The sequence below is a fragment of the Nelusetta ayraudi genome, unplaced genomic scaffold (assembly GCF_046127955.1).
Source record: "Nelusetta ayraudi isolate G7.1 ecotype Tasmania unplaced genomic scaffold, CSIRO-AGI_Nayr_v1 ptg000011l, whole genome shotgun sequence".
Lineage (NCBI taxonomy): Eukaryota > Metazoa > Chordata > Actinopteri > Tetraodontiformes > Monacanthidae > Nelusetta > Nelusetta ayraudi.
The window spans coordinates 12,483,992-12,499,497 of record NW_027466061.1 but is presented as its reverse complement, the minus strand read 5'-3'; the positions used below and the strand labels follow the sequence as shown (position 1 = coordinate 12,499,497).

The following is a 15,506-nucleotide window of genomic DNA, read 5'->3' as shown; positions in this document are numbered from 1 at the left end:
GACTAGGAGATGTACTGGACTGGACTTGACTGGACTGGACTAGGCTACAATCTGGACTGGACTAGACTGGACCGGACTGGACCGGCAAGGTCAACAGTGGATTCACAGTCGACTTTGAGGAGGCCAAGAAAATGTGCTGTTTCCTCTGAAAGGACTCAGATGAATCTGCTCTCCGGCTGGAGGTGGAAGGCTCTGCTCTGACATCACTTCCTGCCTGCCTATGCGGGGACTTCCTGCATCGCTCATCGGTGGAGGTGGTACTCACAGAAGCGACAGCAGTCACTTGATGAGGCCCCTCACGAGCTCTCTACACCTCCGGCTGCCTGCCTGCCTGCCTGCCTGCCTGCCTGCCTGCCTGCCTGCCTGCCTGCCTGCCTCCTCTCTCTGCCCACCAGGCCTTGATCTGTCATCGCTCGCCCGCTCACGGCTTTGCTGTCTCCTTGTCCGCATATTTTGTCTTGCCTGTCTTCTCATGCTCCTCCCACCGTATTTTACTCTCTCTACCTTCTTCATTGATAACCTCATTTTGTCAGCTGAGGCATCTCGAAGGCAAACAAAATTACCAGTCGACTCTTTTTTTTTTTATTCTCCCCCGTTGAAAGATTTTCTACTCATTTTTATCCCCGTTTCTGTTTCATACTGTCAGTTTCCCAACCGAGATGGATTTTTTTTTCTCTTCCCCGTACGTTTTAAATTCCCCCCTTTTCCTTCTCCACTCTTCATCTCTGCTGTTAAATATTTAAATATGAGTGTGCTGACACGACACCAGTGTTCGCTGCAGGAGCTGAGGGGGGTTTCAGATCTCAAAGCCTTTTATGTCACATAATCATGTCGGGCTGCCGATGGAAATTCTTTAGAACATGATATTACGAAGAACAAGGTGCCAGGACACCGCTGCAGAGAGTTGTGTTTTAGCCTCTTTTTTTTCTCTAATAAAAGAAGTTCCTGCACAATACACTTACACGTGCTTCGTGTGGTTTGCCGAGCTGCACACAGGCACTTGAAAGAAAACAAGAAAGAGACAAGCAGCAGCTGGAAACGGATCACATGACCGACCGACTGGAAGAAGAGTCGGGAGAGCATGAAAAGCAAAGGGCGAGCCGTCGCCGCAGCAGCTCAGCAGCCAAGTCCAACCAACGCACACAACCTTCTGACCCACATAGCAAAACAAGCTGCGGTGGCTCGACTGCAGGACTAAAGGCCAGCAGGAAGTCACAGCGCTGATAAGCACACCTGTAATGGAACAGAGTGAAACCTGAGAGCAGTGAACTGAGCCCAGCCCAGCCACAGTATCAGGGAATCTGTGCCATTACAGGATTAGTTCGGCCAATTTTGAGCATTTTTCCTACTTACTGTAAGTGGCATTCTATTCATTTTATGTGTGTATGTGGGGGTGGCATAGGGAGGTTTGCACTGAAACTTTCCAGACTTTCCTATAAGTGATTTTAGTTGGAACCCCTTTTCTGAAGCGCTTTGACCAACACCAACTCAACTTGAAACATTTGTGGTCAAAATTATTAATTATGAATGAAACCACAGCTGAAAAAAAAACCTGTTGCATGGCATGAATGTGTCAAGAAGTAAAGAAAGACTTTAACCTGCTCTTGATTCCCACTGAGGCCAAAGTTCACTGTGTCAGTTCACGGTCAAAAATAATAAACCGATAATAAAATCCTAAATTCAGGTAACACATTTTAGTCTCATTTTATTTTCCAAAATAAAATGAAATAATAAACATTTTAAAGGCTCAATAAAATGATCCTAACTCCTCGATACTGAAAGCAAATGTGGAACTGTGATGATTGCTATGACCTTTTAATCAACTCCAGTCAGTTATTTAGCATGCAGCGGGTGCCAGATGGAGACGTGCATTCAGGAAATTCATTTTGTTGCATGCCATTTAGCTGTAAAGACATGGAAATTAAAAAAAAAAAACTGGGTCACTACCTCCAAGACAATCAGCTGGAATGTGACCTTAACATGGGTAATATGCTACTTAAAGTGAATTAAACCCAGCCAACAAAAACACAGTGCTGCGGTTGTGCGAGCATGCTGCAGACGCCACCCAGAGATTTTTTTGTGCGTTGTGTATTTTCTCCCCCCCACCCAATGTGAGGCCTGCAGGGCTGTGGGAGTGCGGTGTGGCGCTGCAGGCATGGAACTCATCCTTCTTGCCTGGGATCAGCTGATTGTCAGATCGTCCCACACAGCTCTCCCTGCTCTGCCTTTATTGTTGACACCTTCCTTTCACCGCCACCATCTCTCCTCTGAAAGACTTTACGGATCCTTTACACTTTCAGATTTAATACCTCTCTCTCTGCCGACACACTTGGCAATCTGAAATTTTCTCAAGTTTTTCATTTGCAATCCTGGGATTCGCTGCTTGACTGCAGCCTTATATTTCTTTAGAACAATGGTTTGTGTTTCTTTAATACTGGCTGAGGTGGTAAATGTGGTTTCAGACTGTCAAGAATTTCAAATATTTTCAAAACCCCCCAACTCCAGCAACACCAACAAGATGGAGTTCAGTTTATTCTGAGTGATGTGTTTCTGCTTGTGGCCACTCTGAACTAAAGATTTAATATAGTTGAATACATATACAGCCTATATACTTATATATACTTATATATCTGGATTTATTTTCTTTTTTTATGAGGAAGTCAACAAGTCAGCACTCGGCCATAGCATCACGAAGTGAGTTTTAAAGACTTCCACCCTCTGTGCTCCTTGGAGGTTAGTTTTACCAGAAAATTTTATTTGCTACTAAAAAAAAAAAGGATTTGAACGTTGCTTTTACAGTATTTAACAAGATTAGAAACAGCTCTTTGAAAAAAAAAAAAAAAAAAAGGACACACTGCGACTACCACCGCTGAATCCTTCAGCTATTAAAGGACGTCGTCTGCTGAAAGTAAAGTGGGAAATAAGTCGCCAGGTTTTGCTTGTGTGCTTTACTGCAAACATTAGAAACGGTTTGGTGGCACAAATCAGGCCTGATGCTGAGACGCCGGCTCTAGTTCAGCGAATCAAAGCGCCACTAATTGGAACAATTATAGTGACAGGGCGCGGGAGAATACGAGGCAGTAATGAGGTGACGGGGAAGTGGAATACAGATGAGTCGGACACACGGGGGCGCCTTCTGCAGAGGAGAGGGAACACATCCTGTGGAGCTTTTCTAGCTGGAAGAATTAATTATTTACAGCAAAATGTCCAGAGCGCATTAGTGCTCACTTTATCTGAGTTCCCAAAAGTGACTTGAGCGGCCGGCGCTGCTGGTAAGAAGCGTCTTTCCTCTCTCGTGCTGTGTTATTGCAGGGATGGGAGCAATAAGCCGAAGGCGGAACAAACTGATGATCGGCTGGCGGCCGCGTAGCCGAGCTGCGGTGATCGAGAGGGGAAAAAAAAAAACCAAGCAAACAATTTCAGGCGTCGTCCGTAAATCTCTTTTTAATACCCCGCAGTCGAGTCGTTTCCCCTCACCGCAATCATTCACAACAGTCGCTTCCCCTGGGAGGAACCGTTAGATTAAGTCATTACCAAACTACAAGGAGCATTTTTCTTGGCCAGCGAGTGTATTTTTCTCCCCACACAGGCTGCGTCTCTAGTCAGGCCTAAAGCAGGTAGCAGGAAAAGAGAAGGGAGGAGGACACCGCTTCACACGGAGCCACTCACACTTCACTCTTTCTATCTGAGTCCTCGCCAGGCACAAATAATGGGAAAAACAATAATAGCAAAAAAACTAAATTCAGAGGTGATATTGCATGGCGGAGCCACTCAGCAGCTGTGATGGTGACCCCCGGGGGGATGTTCCTCACCTCTGACCCAACTCCTGAGATATTGCTCTCATCGGCGCTCTGCATTCAGAGGCACAGCAATAACAACCAGGAGCACCTCTTAGCCGCTGTCAATGCGGCTACGCGAATAAGAAACCGAGCACGTACGCTTACACTCAGCAGTCTGAGTGAGATTCCATCCCGTCTGAATCAAGGCCCAACTAGCGACTCCTCGCACATCTGCTGCTGTGTTAACAGGCGCGCAAGTCTATTTTTTTGTCATTGAGTTTGGGAGCGTGTGGGGGAGGAGCAGTGAGAAGTGCCTTTTTTCACACGGGCTGAAATAATAAAAAGAGATATGGAGCAAAGACGGACTCTGATGCACAACATGAGACAAGGGATTGCTTTTGCATTAGAACCCAGCAGCCTGCGGTGCCAGTGCCCCTGGCTGCCTGAACGGACACAAACTGGCCTCTCTCTGTCCACTCTCGTGATGGAGTAAATCAGGGCTGCAGCTATCAAATGTTTTGGTAAGCGATGATTCTATTGAATATTCCATCAATTCATTGACTAATTGGATAAAACATACGTTTGCTCAATTAAAGGCCGCTCTGCCGTAGAACGCGGCCATTAAAGTTCACACCAGAAGCGTACCAGAAGCGTGAAACCACTGCACTGCCATGGTACCGTTGCGAACAGACCGCTTCCGTCTTCTCCCGATTTGCACTGGGCGCCTGGCCTGCGCCGGAAGCACGTTGTGTCACACTAAAAAGAGTCCGTGCGAAACGTGAGCTTTAGATTTAATAAAACGACGCCTCCAGACAGATGAAATTCCTAGATTATTTTTTTTTTAATGGAGTTACTCGAATTACATGAGGAAAGGTTGCAGCCCTTGATTAAATTGATGGTGGGTGGTGGACGAATTCCAGCAGCTTCACGTTACGACTCAGGAGTCGACACATTGACACTTTATTATTTTCTTTTTCTGCCTCTCACTCTTCACGCCTCCCGTTTGTTGTGCTCTCCCCACCTCCCTCTTTCCGCGTCCCTGAAGACACACCTATCAGGAAGAACCTTTTCAACCTCCGCTCTGCCTCCTGCATTGGGCAGGTGGGCATATTCAGCAGTCGAAGTTCATTTCACAGCGTGACACTTAGACGCTGCTAGCAGGTGAGCGCTTTAAACAGGCTGAATATTTTCCATATTGGCCAACACGGATGAATTGGGTGGAGACGGCCATGAAATCCAGCAGGTGGCTTCATAAATAGGAAGCGAGCGCGTACTTTGAACCGAGCCAGAGCAGAGAGGAGACATGGGGAAATCCAAGAGTCCTGCCAGGGGATTTTTTTCCTCCCATTCGTAGAGTGTCTGTCTGATTTCAGCATTACATGGCAGCGCTTGTGGATTGCAGGACGTGGCCTCTTGATGCGGTGGAAAAAATGTCCGACCCGTGAAGAGATTGGGCAAAGAAAAAAATGAAAAGCATGAAGCTGCTGGGAGAGGCAGCTCTCACAGCAGCTCTCTGCCTGCCAACCGGCAGAGACTTGTGTTGAGTTGTGTTGTGTTGTGTTGTGTTGTGTTGTGAAATACAGCCCACAGCGGTTCTGCAAATACAGCCTGAGTCGGATCACGAGCCTGCTTTCATAAGACACTTTCCCTTCCAGGAAGGTGTGTGTGTGTGTGTGTGTGTGTGTGTGTGTGTGTGTGTGTGTGTGTGTGTGTGTGTGTGTTGTGTGCTGTCTCGCTCTTCAAAGAGCGGCCGTGTTTAGACTGCGACGTCTCCTCTCTAATAACACACACGTGCGGACAGACAGTGGGAGGTCCAAACACGACTCGGCGTCTCTCCTGGGAGCCAAACACGGCAGATTTTTTTTGAACGGCCGCCAGAGTCGCCAACAACTGGCTTTTCAGCTCTCATGTCTCAGACACAATAACCTCTCAATACGTTTCACCGCTGCACACGGAAACCATCGAGGCCAGACTAAACCCCTCTGACCAGCAAAGTCAGCCGTAAAACAAGCAATGAAGCGGCTCCAAGCAGCGCCGATTCGGTGTCGACACCTGCTGCTGAGACAACACAGCAGAAATCCGTCCCAGATCCCCGACGGAGACGTTTCCAAATCTGCTCGGACTGTCAGACCGAAACGCTCTGCTGGAAACACGAGCTGGCCGCAAGGTAACAATTATCTTCAGCACATTTTGTCTGCAAATATCCATCAACATCACAGTCGTTCTGTGGTTCAGCTTGGAAAAAGAAGAAAAAGAAGAAAAAGGCTCCTTGTGTTGACACATACAGTACTTGCATTTCCCTGACACACTTTTCTCTTTGGAAACAGGTGATCATTGCAGAACGTGTTAATTCAATCTTGCCCAATTAACTTTCACTTTTTTTGTAATCTTTTCAGTCTCTGAATTTCCAAAGTTGCATTAGAAAAACCTGGCATGTCGCAATTAGACCGAGAGGCGTCCAGCTCCTCTACGACCGTCAATCCAACCAATCAATCCTATCAAGGTTATCAGTGAGACATTACCAGTTTCTCTATTAAAAAAAACCCTGTCAGTGTGGCGTGTGTGCGTACTTACGGTCCAGGCCGTTGATGTACTTCATGGATATCTCGCAATGACCCCACACGGCGCTGACGATGGGGTACAGCTTCTTTCCTTTCAGTCCCCTGAACGCCACGCCCAGATACTGTCCGTCCACCAGGAAGCTCAGCGTCCCGTCGTCCATGTCCAGGACGACCAGCAGCGAGTCCGGCAGGCTGAACGACTCCTCCGGCTCCAGGAATGCCGGGTAGGACGGCAGCGAGCCGTGCGCCCGGTTCTTGCTGTCGTGGTAGAGCCGGTTGCGTCCCAGATCCCAGCCCCAGGACTCGCAGTCCGAGCCCACCAGCGCCGTGTAGCCCACCGAGTGGAGGGGGGCCTCCGCGGTGGCCACGCCCACCACCGCGTGGGTGCCGCGCTGCCGGGACGGCCAGTGGATCCTCCACACGTGGAGGCCTCGAGTGTAGCCCACCCGCCCGCGGATACAGTCGGTGCTCTGCGCCACCGGGTGGCGGTGGAACGTCAGCTTGTCCTCCTCCTTGATGAAGATGTTGAGCGAGCGGTCGTCCGGGTTCCACGCGTGCCGAAGCTGCATCTCCAGGCCGGCGCACGGCATGTCCAGCAGGAGGTCCAGCCTGGGGGGTTTGCTGAAGTCCGGGTCCCTCAGCTCAGGGTGCTGGCGGCGGTGAGCCAGGGGCCGGTAGGACGGAGAGCCGCCGCTGTCGGCGCGGCCCTCCACTGACTTCAGGCCGCCGGAGATCTTCTGGCCCATGTTGTACGGCGAAGGGAGGAGGGGTGCGGGAAGGCGAGTGCACGGGGGGGGGGGGTTACGTTGTGCTGGACGTTACCTCATCAATGCGGCGGGGGTGTGGCGAGAGTTCCTAGCAGGGGATCGGCGGTGGTGGTCGTGGTGGTGGTGGGAAATGAGCCAGGTGATGAGGGGACGCTGGGAGCTGCCGGGTCTCATGCCACTCAACTCCTCAGGAAGACTCAGACGCAGCTACGACTGCTGAGAGGAGACGAGACAGACAGAGAGAGCACAGAGTTAAAATCACCCACATCTGATTGGGGTTTTTCTTTTCATTTTTTCAACCCCAGAGAGCTGTTTTCCAAGAGCCAAGGAGAAAATACCCCGATGGCGAGAGCTGGCAAAAGTCCTCATTTCACAGGTTTTGTGCGGCTTTGATTTGGTATGAATAAACAATGAGGACGTTAAGACATTAAGATGAGCCACACACACACACACACACACACACACACACACACACACACACACACACACACACACACACACACACACACACACACACACACACACACACAATCTCCTGTGACTCATCCGCGTCCTCCTGACAAAGTCTGATGCCAACACCAATAAATGCACGCCACCCTGCAAACACTCCCCAGTTGTGCAACGCCACCCAGATCGGAAGCTTTTTTTTTTCCTTTTCTCGCACTGGTGATGTAATTTTAATCAGAATCGCCCCAGTCTATCGACGTGGTGGGAGGAACGGCAAAACGGATGAATTATTCAGCTCGAATCTGTGGGTGAGACAAAGTTGAAAGAGTAAAAACATGACTTGTGTTTACCCTCCCACTCTGCGAGGAGACCGAGACTGGGCCGTGTGACGCTTACGGTGGGGCCGAGAGCGAGCCAGAGAGCGAGTCATGTGTCGTCCGCGGAAATTTCAAAAGGCTGAAGTTTTATTTATAGAAATGGAACGGCGAGGGCGTGAGTTCACCCTGGAGTTTTGCCTCATTCGGGGCAAAATGAGGCACCAATAAACAGCTTATAACCCATTTGAAACCATTTTAAAGAGCTTCTTCATGAGCTCAGTATCTTTACAAGCATGTTTGGAAGCATGTAACGATAACCTCTGTCTTTCTGTCACACACACACGCACACAGACGCACACAAAGAGGCGTGCGGTTGCCTCTTCCAGGAACAGCAGCCGGTGCTTCCTGTTCACAGGAAAAGAGTCAGTCACACGTTGAGCAGACAGGGAAGTGGATGACACAACACGACACAACACCCTCTGTGTCTTTATCTGCCGTTACCTCACCACAAGTTGCTAAGAACCCCAGCGCTTGCATGAGCTGAGCTGACACCTCGTATGGTAGGAGTCTTGTCCTGCGCCGCCTCGCTGCTTTTTGTTTCTTTTTTTTGCGCAACAACGCGACAGCCAAGGAGACGGGACAGAGAAGACTTGTCCTGCCCGGCGTGCTGCCGAGGCCCCTGCCTGTCCTGCTGCGGGAAAACAAGTCTGGCTGTCAACCTCAGAAACAGACAGAGTTTGAGTGAAACTGAAATCCTGTTTATTAACTGCTATTTTTAACTGGCGACTAATGACTCAGCGCAAATATTCCCATCCAGCAACTATGCAAGCACACCACAATATGAGATCACGGCATAACACACACACACACACACACACACACACACACACACACACACACACATATAAACACACACACACACACACAGTTCGATTTTCCCATTCTTTGTCTCCCTATCTTCCTGTCTCTCTCACTATGAATGAGGTCATGGCAGCTGGCAGCTAATGTGTGCCACCATTCAGTGCACTCCTCAGCGTGAGAGGGTTCAGTGCACGGACACACACACACACAAACACACACACACACACACACACACACACACACACACAGAGACACAGCATGTTTCATCACGCTGGCAGGTGGTTTGAGGGTTTGACGCTGCGTGGAATATTCCAAAGTGACTGCTGCCAAAACTTCAGCCAGGAAGGGAAAAAAATACACACTGTTGAAAACTGCACAAACTCTGTGTGTGTGTGTGTGTGTGTGTGTGTGTGTGTGTGTGTGTGTGTGTGTGTGTGTGTGTGTGTGTGTGTTGTGTGTGTGTGTGTGTCTCAGCTGGCCCAGTCTGCCACAGCATGTGGATGACAATCTGGCATTGCAGCCCCGCCATCAAAGAAGCACTTGATCTCTCGACCCGGTGTCATGGCGGCCGCTGTTGGGCAGCAACGCCTCCCGAGGACGGCGGTGGGCCGGCGGTGGGCCGGCGGTGGGCCGGCGGGGGTGCGTCTGCCGCCGCTGTGAATAGCAGCAACATGTTGGAACCATCTGTTGTTTACTTTTGCTCTCCCTCTCTCTCCATCTCACTCCTCTCCGGCAGCCAACTCGTTCAGGAGCCGCCGCACTCCCACTACAACTCCCCCTCCCGCCCTCTGTCGCCGGGCTGGGAGTTCAGATGGAGGCAACCGAAAGTCCAACTAAACATAAACACACAAACACACACACACACACACACACACACACACAGAGGGGTTTTCTATAAGTCAGGGCTCCTGCTCTGTATCAGATGTAACTTCAGGGGTTCTTCACCTGGACCCCAGTACGATGTCCTGACGAGCTGATTGCTGCCTTTTTGTTGTCATGTATCTACTATTTACAAATTATTATGACAGGACAAATACTTCCTAATTTCGGATAAATGTCTTCAGAACATTTTGCATTTTATTTCCCAAAATCTGACAAGGAAATCCAATAAGAACATCGACTGAAGTCTGTGATTTGCAATCACAAAACGTTTGCCATTTTTGCTCATAAACATCAACCTGGAAGGAAAAATCAGCGTAGGAGTCGGAGGTAAGAGGGATATTTCTGATACCAGACATGAGGTGCGTGAAGGTCAACAAGTTTAAGATGAAAAGGAGTTGACATGTAACATTTGAACGACAGACAGACAGACAGACAAGATGACTTCATCTTCCTTCTGCTGCACCGCTAACAGCCTTGGTTCACTCAGCGTGTGTGTGTACGTGTGTGTTCTGGTTGCACACTGTAAACTGCCCGACCATGTCACACTGGGCGGATAAACAGAGGGAGTTTTTGTGGAGGATCTCAACACCGTTTACACTCAAATTCAGCACTAACAGACGCCGTCTCCCAGCGTTTATGAAGCTCTGAAGGCTCATTTGTGTGGGTCGGGTTCTGGGATGAACTCAGGCGTGTCCCTCATCGTCCATCAGCTGAACAACAGATGATATTTCTAACACGGATGCAGCTCACCGAGAGACAACAGGCAGGGCGTGATGGTGTGGTGTTCGGTGCCGCGCTGCTTCAGAGGTGTTCTAATCACTCGTCCAGACCCCTTAGACTTTGCCCAGCCAGGCATGCAGTCTTCTAAATGTCAAACCATAACTTGATGATTCATCGTCTCCCCCAGAGAGCCTCAAAATGTTCAGGTCCATATCGGAAAAAAAAATGTTTTAAAAGCGACAGCTGCGCGGATTCTGCATGAATGCCGTGCCAGGAGGCGGAATGGGCCGTCGCCCCCTCGGGTCTCAGTCGACCCTCATGCTGCTGGGAATATTGATCGTGGAGGAAAAAAATTAGATTTCGCTTCATTTAGAAACTGCTCACAAGTCGACACACTGGTCAAACTTGAAGTGCAGCATGGAGTGCGGGCAGAGCTTACATAAGAGAGGAGCAGTTTTGGAGTTGGAACACTGAATGGGAAAATGAATCTGCTGTGACTCTCAGGGGAGCAGACGTGTTGCACAGCCGCCTGCTCTCTATTGTATCTGAAAAATTCCCATTCATGGGCAGAATTAAAACGAGATCTTCAGCTGCTCCAGACTGTACGGCGGTAACCCCGACTCGTCCGGAACACCAAGTCGGTCACTTCTTCCACTCTCCGGGACGTCCCGGCTCACATCAAAGTGCAAAAGCAGACAGGGAGCATATTCCTATTATGCTGTGTCGTAGCAACAGCTGTAGCTGCTGGATTAAACAAACCGCCAGGCTCCCAACATTGCTGACATTCATTCCTACTGAGGGAATCCCTGGGTAAACGCACGCACGGCAGCCAGGCGTGAGCTGCTTCGCCAGGCTACCGACGGACTGTCATAATACAGGAAACGAGCTGGGAAATTAAACTTATCTCGCCGGCGATGGGAAGAAATTGTGCTCTCACGCAAACCATCTGGACTTATTAGGCAGCTAGCGAAGGACGCACAGCAAACCTTTCACTCCAATTTTTAGGTCTGCATGTTCATTTCTTTCGGCCGATCCCTTTTTTTTCCACGCTCGCCGACTCCACGGAGACTGCAAACACAACATCAACAAGCGCAAATGACCATTTTGCCAAAACAGTGCAAGTCTAGCACAAGCGCTTGGACAATTGCTGCCTGCTTAGGGTGTATTCAAACCAGAGCGAGACTCACACCTGGCCGAGGTAAAAAATCCAGACGCACGCTGAATATTTCTCTTGGAAATGAATTAAGTATCTATCTATCCATCCATCCATCCATCCATCCGAGTACTGTGGAAGAAATTACCTTTGTGTCGAGAAACATTCCTGCTGCAGTCATACGAGCGTGCAGCCTCTCGTCACCTCCATCCCAGTCAGATGTGAGGAGACTCCAGTCATTGTAATGAGTCCCATCTCCCATTACATCAATCTGCTCACAAAACTCCCTCCACATTCTCCCTTTAACGCTCAAATAACTTTGCCACCTTTTTCTTGAAAAAAAAGAATGGTCGCCTGGATACAAACAGAATACTGTGTCAATTTGTGGAAATTAACAAACCTGTTTCCTCTAAGTTCTTATATTTCCCGACGTCTGCGGTGACACCTTAAAATCCATAGTGCCCTGGAGGGAGACTATTAGTGCCACGGTGATTGAGCACCCCTATACAGACACCCACGCAAAGCTATTTATCTCTCTCTCATTCTCACACACACACACACACACACACACACACACACACACACACACACACACACAGGGCCTTAGTGAGGGCCATCCATAAGGCAGTGGAGGATTCAGGTGGCAGATTCACGACCTCGCCAGTAATGAAGCCAAATCAAAATCTTCTTGAACGTGACGCAGCGACGCCAGCTCACACATGAAACCATCTCAACAACTGCACAAGTCAGTTCGAAATTGTGCTCTTTGTGGTTTAAAATATTGGGGGTGTTGTGTTGTTGTTTTTTTGTCTTAACAGCGTCCTGAAAAATTGCCGCCTAATTAGTTTTCGGTCCACAACCGTCCAGTTGCTTTGAGACACTTTTAAATACTGACATTACACATAAATACTTGACACATGACTATCTAGAGAGTGATGACATCATCATGCTGGACACAGAAGTGAGTGACAGCTGCTGGTTCATGCTTACCAGCAGTCTGGCCATGCTTTTTTATTAAGATTGATATCTGGTAATGATAAATGACTGGAAAAAAACTTGAAGAGACCACAGTCTCATGCAACATTGTTAACTTGGCTCTGTCTTTCGTAACTTTCATTAAATACGGCGCACGTTTCACTTTTTCGCCAAACGATAATTGGCAGCCAATGAGAAATAATTGCAGCCTCTGTACTGCGAGACACGCGCACACAGTCAGTGATGGAAGCACTTGCGGCTGTCACCATAGTGCTCTCCAAAATTGCACTGCATTAAGTAGAACAAAGGGCGCCGCGCAAGAGCTCTTGACTGCGAAAAGTTCACAAACATGCACACGCACACACAAACACAAACACACACAGGCCGACGCTTAAAAAACACCCCACTGTGCTAAAATTGAAACCAAGCAGAAGCAGGAAATGAAAAGAAAAAGAGAAAACAGAGCAAGAAAAATAAAGAAGGCGATTATTCAAATGAAGGGTTTCAGTACAAGTATAAATGAAAAGAAGCAGGCAGGGGTTTGCCTGAGGAGGACTGCGGGATGGATTGAACAGCAATAAAGGGAACACAATGCACGAGGCAGACAGCGGGAGAAACCAGGGTCAGCAGCTGACAAAACAAAAGGGATAAAGTCAGAGGAGGAGAGCCGCTATCTCGCCATCCCAGGACAGACCACACAAACACACCTTCCCGGGCCAATCCATCAACCAAACACACCTCGGCAAGCACGAGGACCGGCTGCTGCAGGCAGAGCGCAGCGGAGCTTCAGATTATGGCTGTTTGGAACATATAGACAAAGACTGTGTCTAAAAATAGAGCGCAGGATCCATACTAGTATTGTAGAGGGGCAGAGAGGGGGAATCCACGGCTGGCTTCTTCCCGAACCCTCAACTCTGCCGCCGCATGGCTAACAAAAGCACACACACACACACACACACACACACATACAAACATAGATCCAAACGGGGGTATCCCAGCTGGCCAGCTGGGGCCTCCAGACCATTAGGGGGAATTAAAGGCGACGGAAGATAAGCAGGCGAGGGTGAGAGGAGGGGAGACTGTGAGTGTGTGAGTGAATGAGTGAATGCAAGGCAACATCCAGGGGGAAAAAGGCTTCGCAGCCTAATTGTTCTGAAGGTAAACAGTCACAATGTTTTAAACTGGGAGGCTGAGCTGCTCTGAAAGCCTCCAGCAACTCTCAAGGCACGACCTGCCGGCCCACATCTCCAGACTGGCCCACGAGTCCACACACGCACATGCACACACACACACACAGTCCTTGTTGTCCTGAAATAGAACAACTATTTCAACGGGACACATTTCCCAGCGTATCTCTCTCTCTCTCTCTCTCTCTCTCTGACACACACACACACACACACACACACACACACACACACACACACACACACACACACACACACACACACACACACAGCAGATCAGCCACTTACACAGACTCTCCCGCGGCTGCTCTCATGCCTCCTGCTGCTGGTCACTCTGCTCCCACTGCAGGCAGGGATGCCTGGATGCAGCTCCACTGGTCGGGCCGGGCCGCCAGCACACTGAGGCAGCGAGACGCGGACAGCTGCAGCGGAGACTCCCACTGTCCTCGGCAGAGCTTCACTCCTCCTCCTCCTCTTTCTCCTCCTACTCCCTCTCTCCTCTACCCCTCCCTCTGCTGCTTCCCTGGAGCTTATCTATCCCGAGGCTACCACCTCTTCTATTCTTCGCACCCTACCTCAACCTTCCCCCGACACACACACACACAAAACTCTTTGAGGGGAGCGTTTCCAAGGCGGTGCAGTCACGACGTTCTCCAGACCAGGCAGGGCCGCGCACTTCGCTCCGGTTTCAGTTCCGCCTCGGAGGCTGAAAGCTGATCCACTCTGAGTGCGACCCGAGCGGCACCGCAGAGAAACACCCGGCTCTCCAGCCAAGTCCTGCTCCCCGATAGCGATCTTTCACGCAGGGCTAGCAACCCTACGAGCCAACCCCCACCTCCTTGAGCATTAAGACACACACACACACACGTGCCACAAACAACGCACGGGTGGAGCACGTGCAGATTTTAAGCTGAGAGTTGAAGAATGCCAGCCGTGTAAATAAACAGGGTCAGGAAAGTTGTGAGTCTGATAAGATTTGATTGATTTGTTTACTTTGAACAAGCATATACAAAAATAAGAATAACAAAAATCTAAATAACTAATCAGAATAACAAAAATCTGAATATAAAAAATAACAGAGAAAAACATTTATACTGTTTGAACAGGGAATGGGAAGAAGTATAACCTTTTCTGAAGTTGCCATCCCTCTAAGTTTAAGTTTGTTTTAGTCTCCTTAGTTCGGGCTGTTCTTAGTGCAATTTCACATTTAATGTTGTTGTCTCATGGTGACTTAGACCCAGCTGTTTTTCTTTTGCAGTGCTGTTTCAGTGCTTTTTAATGCTCTTATCCACTGTAAAGTACTTTGAGATCATTTATTTGATCCAAAGCACTCAATAAATTACATCTATTTTTCAGTTACCAGACTTTGATTCAGCAACTGCCTAAAACTGCCTCCCCTCTCTCTTTCTCTGCCCTCTGTTCCGTCCTGTCGTCACGCTCCGTCGCCGCCGACATCACCGCATGACTTGGATGATGAGATGGGGGGGGGGCGGGGGGGGGAGGGTTGAGAGTGAGAATAGAAATCAAAGAAAATGCTTTTTTTCTCATCCTCGGCGAAGATGGACTCACACGGTGAACGTGGCGAGGTGCTCAGAAACCCGCTGGAGTGCCTCGTGCACGAGTGTGTGCACCTTCACTGAAACTTGAATTAGCAGCGGTCGGGCAGAACTTAGTATGTGCGGCCGTCCAAGAGTGAGTTTGGGCCAGCTCACTTCCTGTGCAGACTTCCTCCTCCCTGAGCTCCAGAGACCACCAGGGAACAGTGCTGCTCCCACTTTACTCCAACCGTATCATTACATCACGTCTGCAGAGCCTTTACAATGTTCTGTATCAGTATAAGCTCGTACATGCACCTCAACA

At 49.2% G+C, this 15,506-nt stretch overlaps 1 protein-coding gene across 5 annotated transcripts in view; it reads right to left on the bottom strand.

The window, feature by feature from the left end:
- Positions 1-15,506, bottom strand: part of LOC142885010 (SPRY domain-containing SOCS box protein 4-like) — a 51,375-nt gene that overhangs the window by 17,186 nt on the left and 18,683 nt on the right. Inside the window, exons 1-3 of one of the 5 annotated variants that reach the window (XM_076021082.1) lie at positions 13,935-14,430; positions 6,354-7,320; positions 2,706-3,375 (exon numbers count right to left, since the gene is read on the bottom strand). In XM_076021082.1, coding sequence (XP_075877197.1) covers positions 3,230-3,375; positions 6,354-7,086 — 879 coding nt within the window. In that variant the 5' untranslated portion in view covers positions 7,087-7,320; positions 13,935-14,430 and the 3' untranslated portion in view covers positions 2,706-3,229. Of the gene's footprint in view, positions 1-2,705; positions 3,376-6,353; positions 7,321-7,445; positions 7,654-13,934; positions 14,431-15,506 lie in introns of those variants that run through there. The other 4 variants (XM_076021084.1, XM_076021086.1, XM_076021085.1 and 1 more) reach the window with 4 other exon arrangements.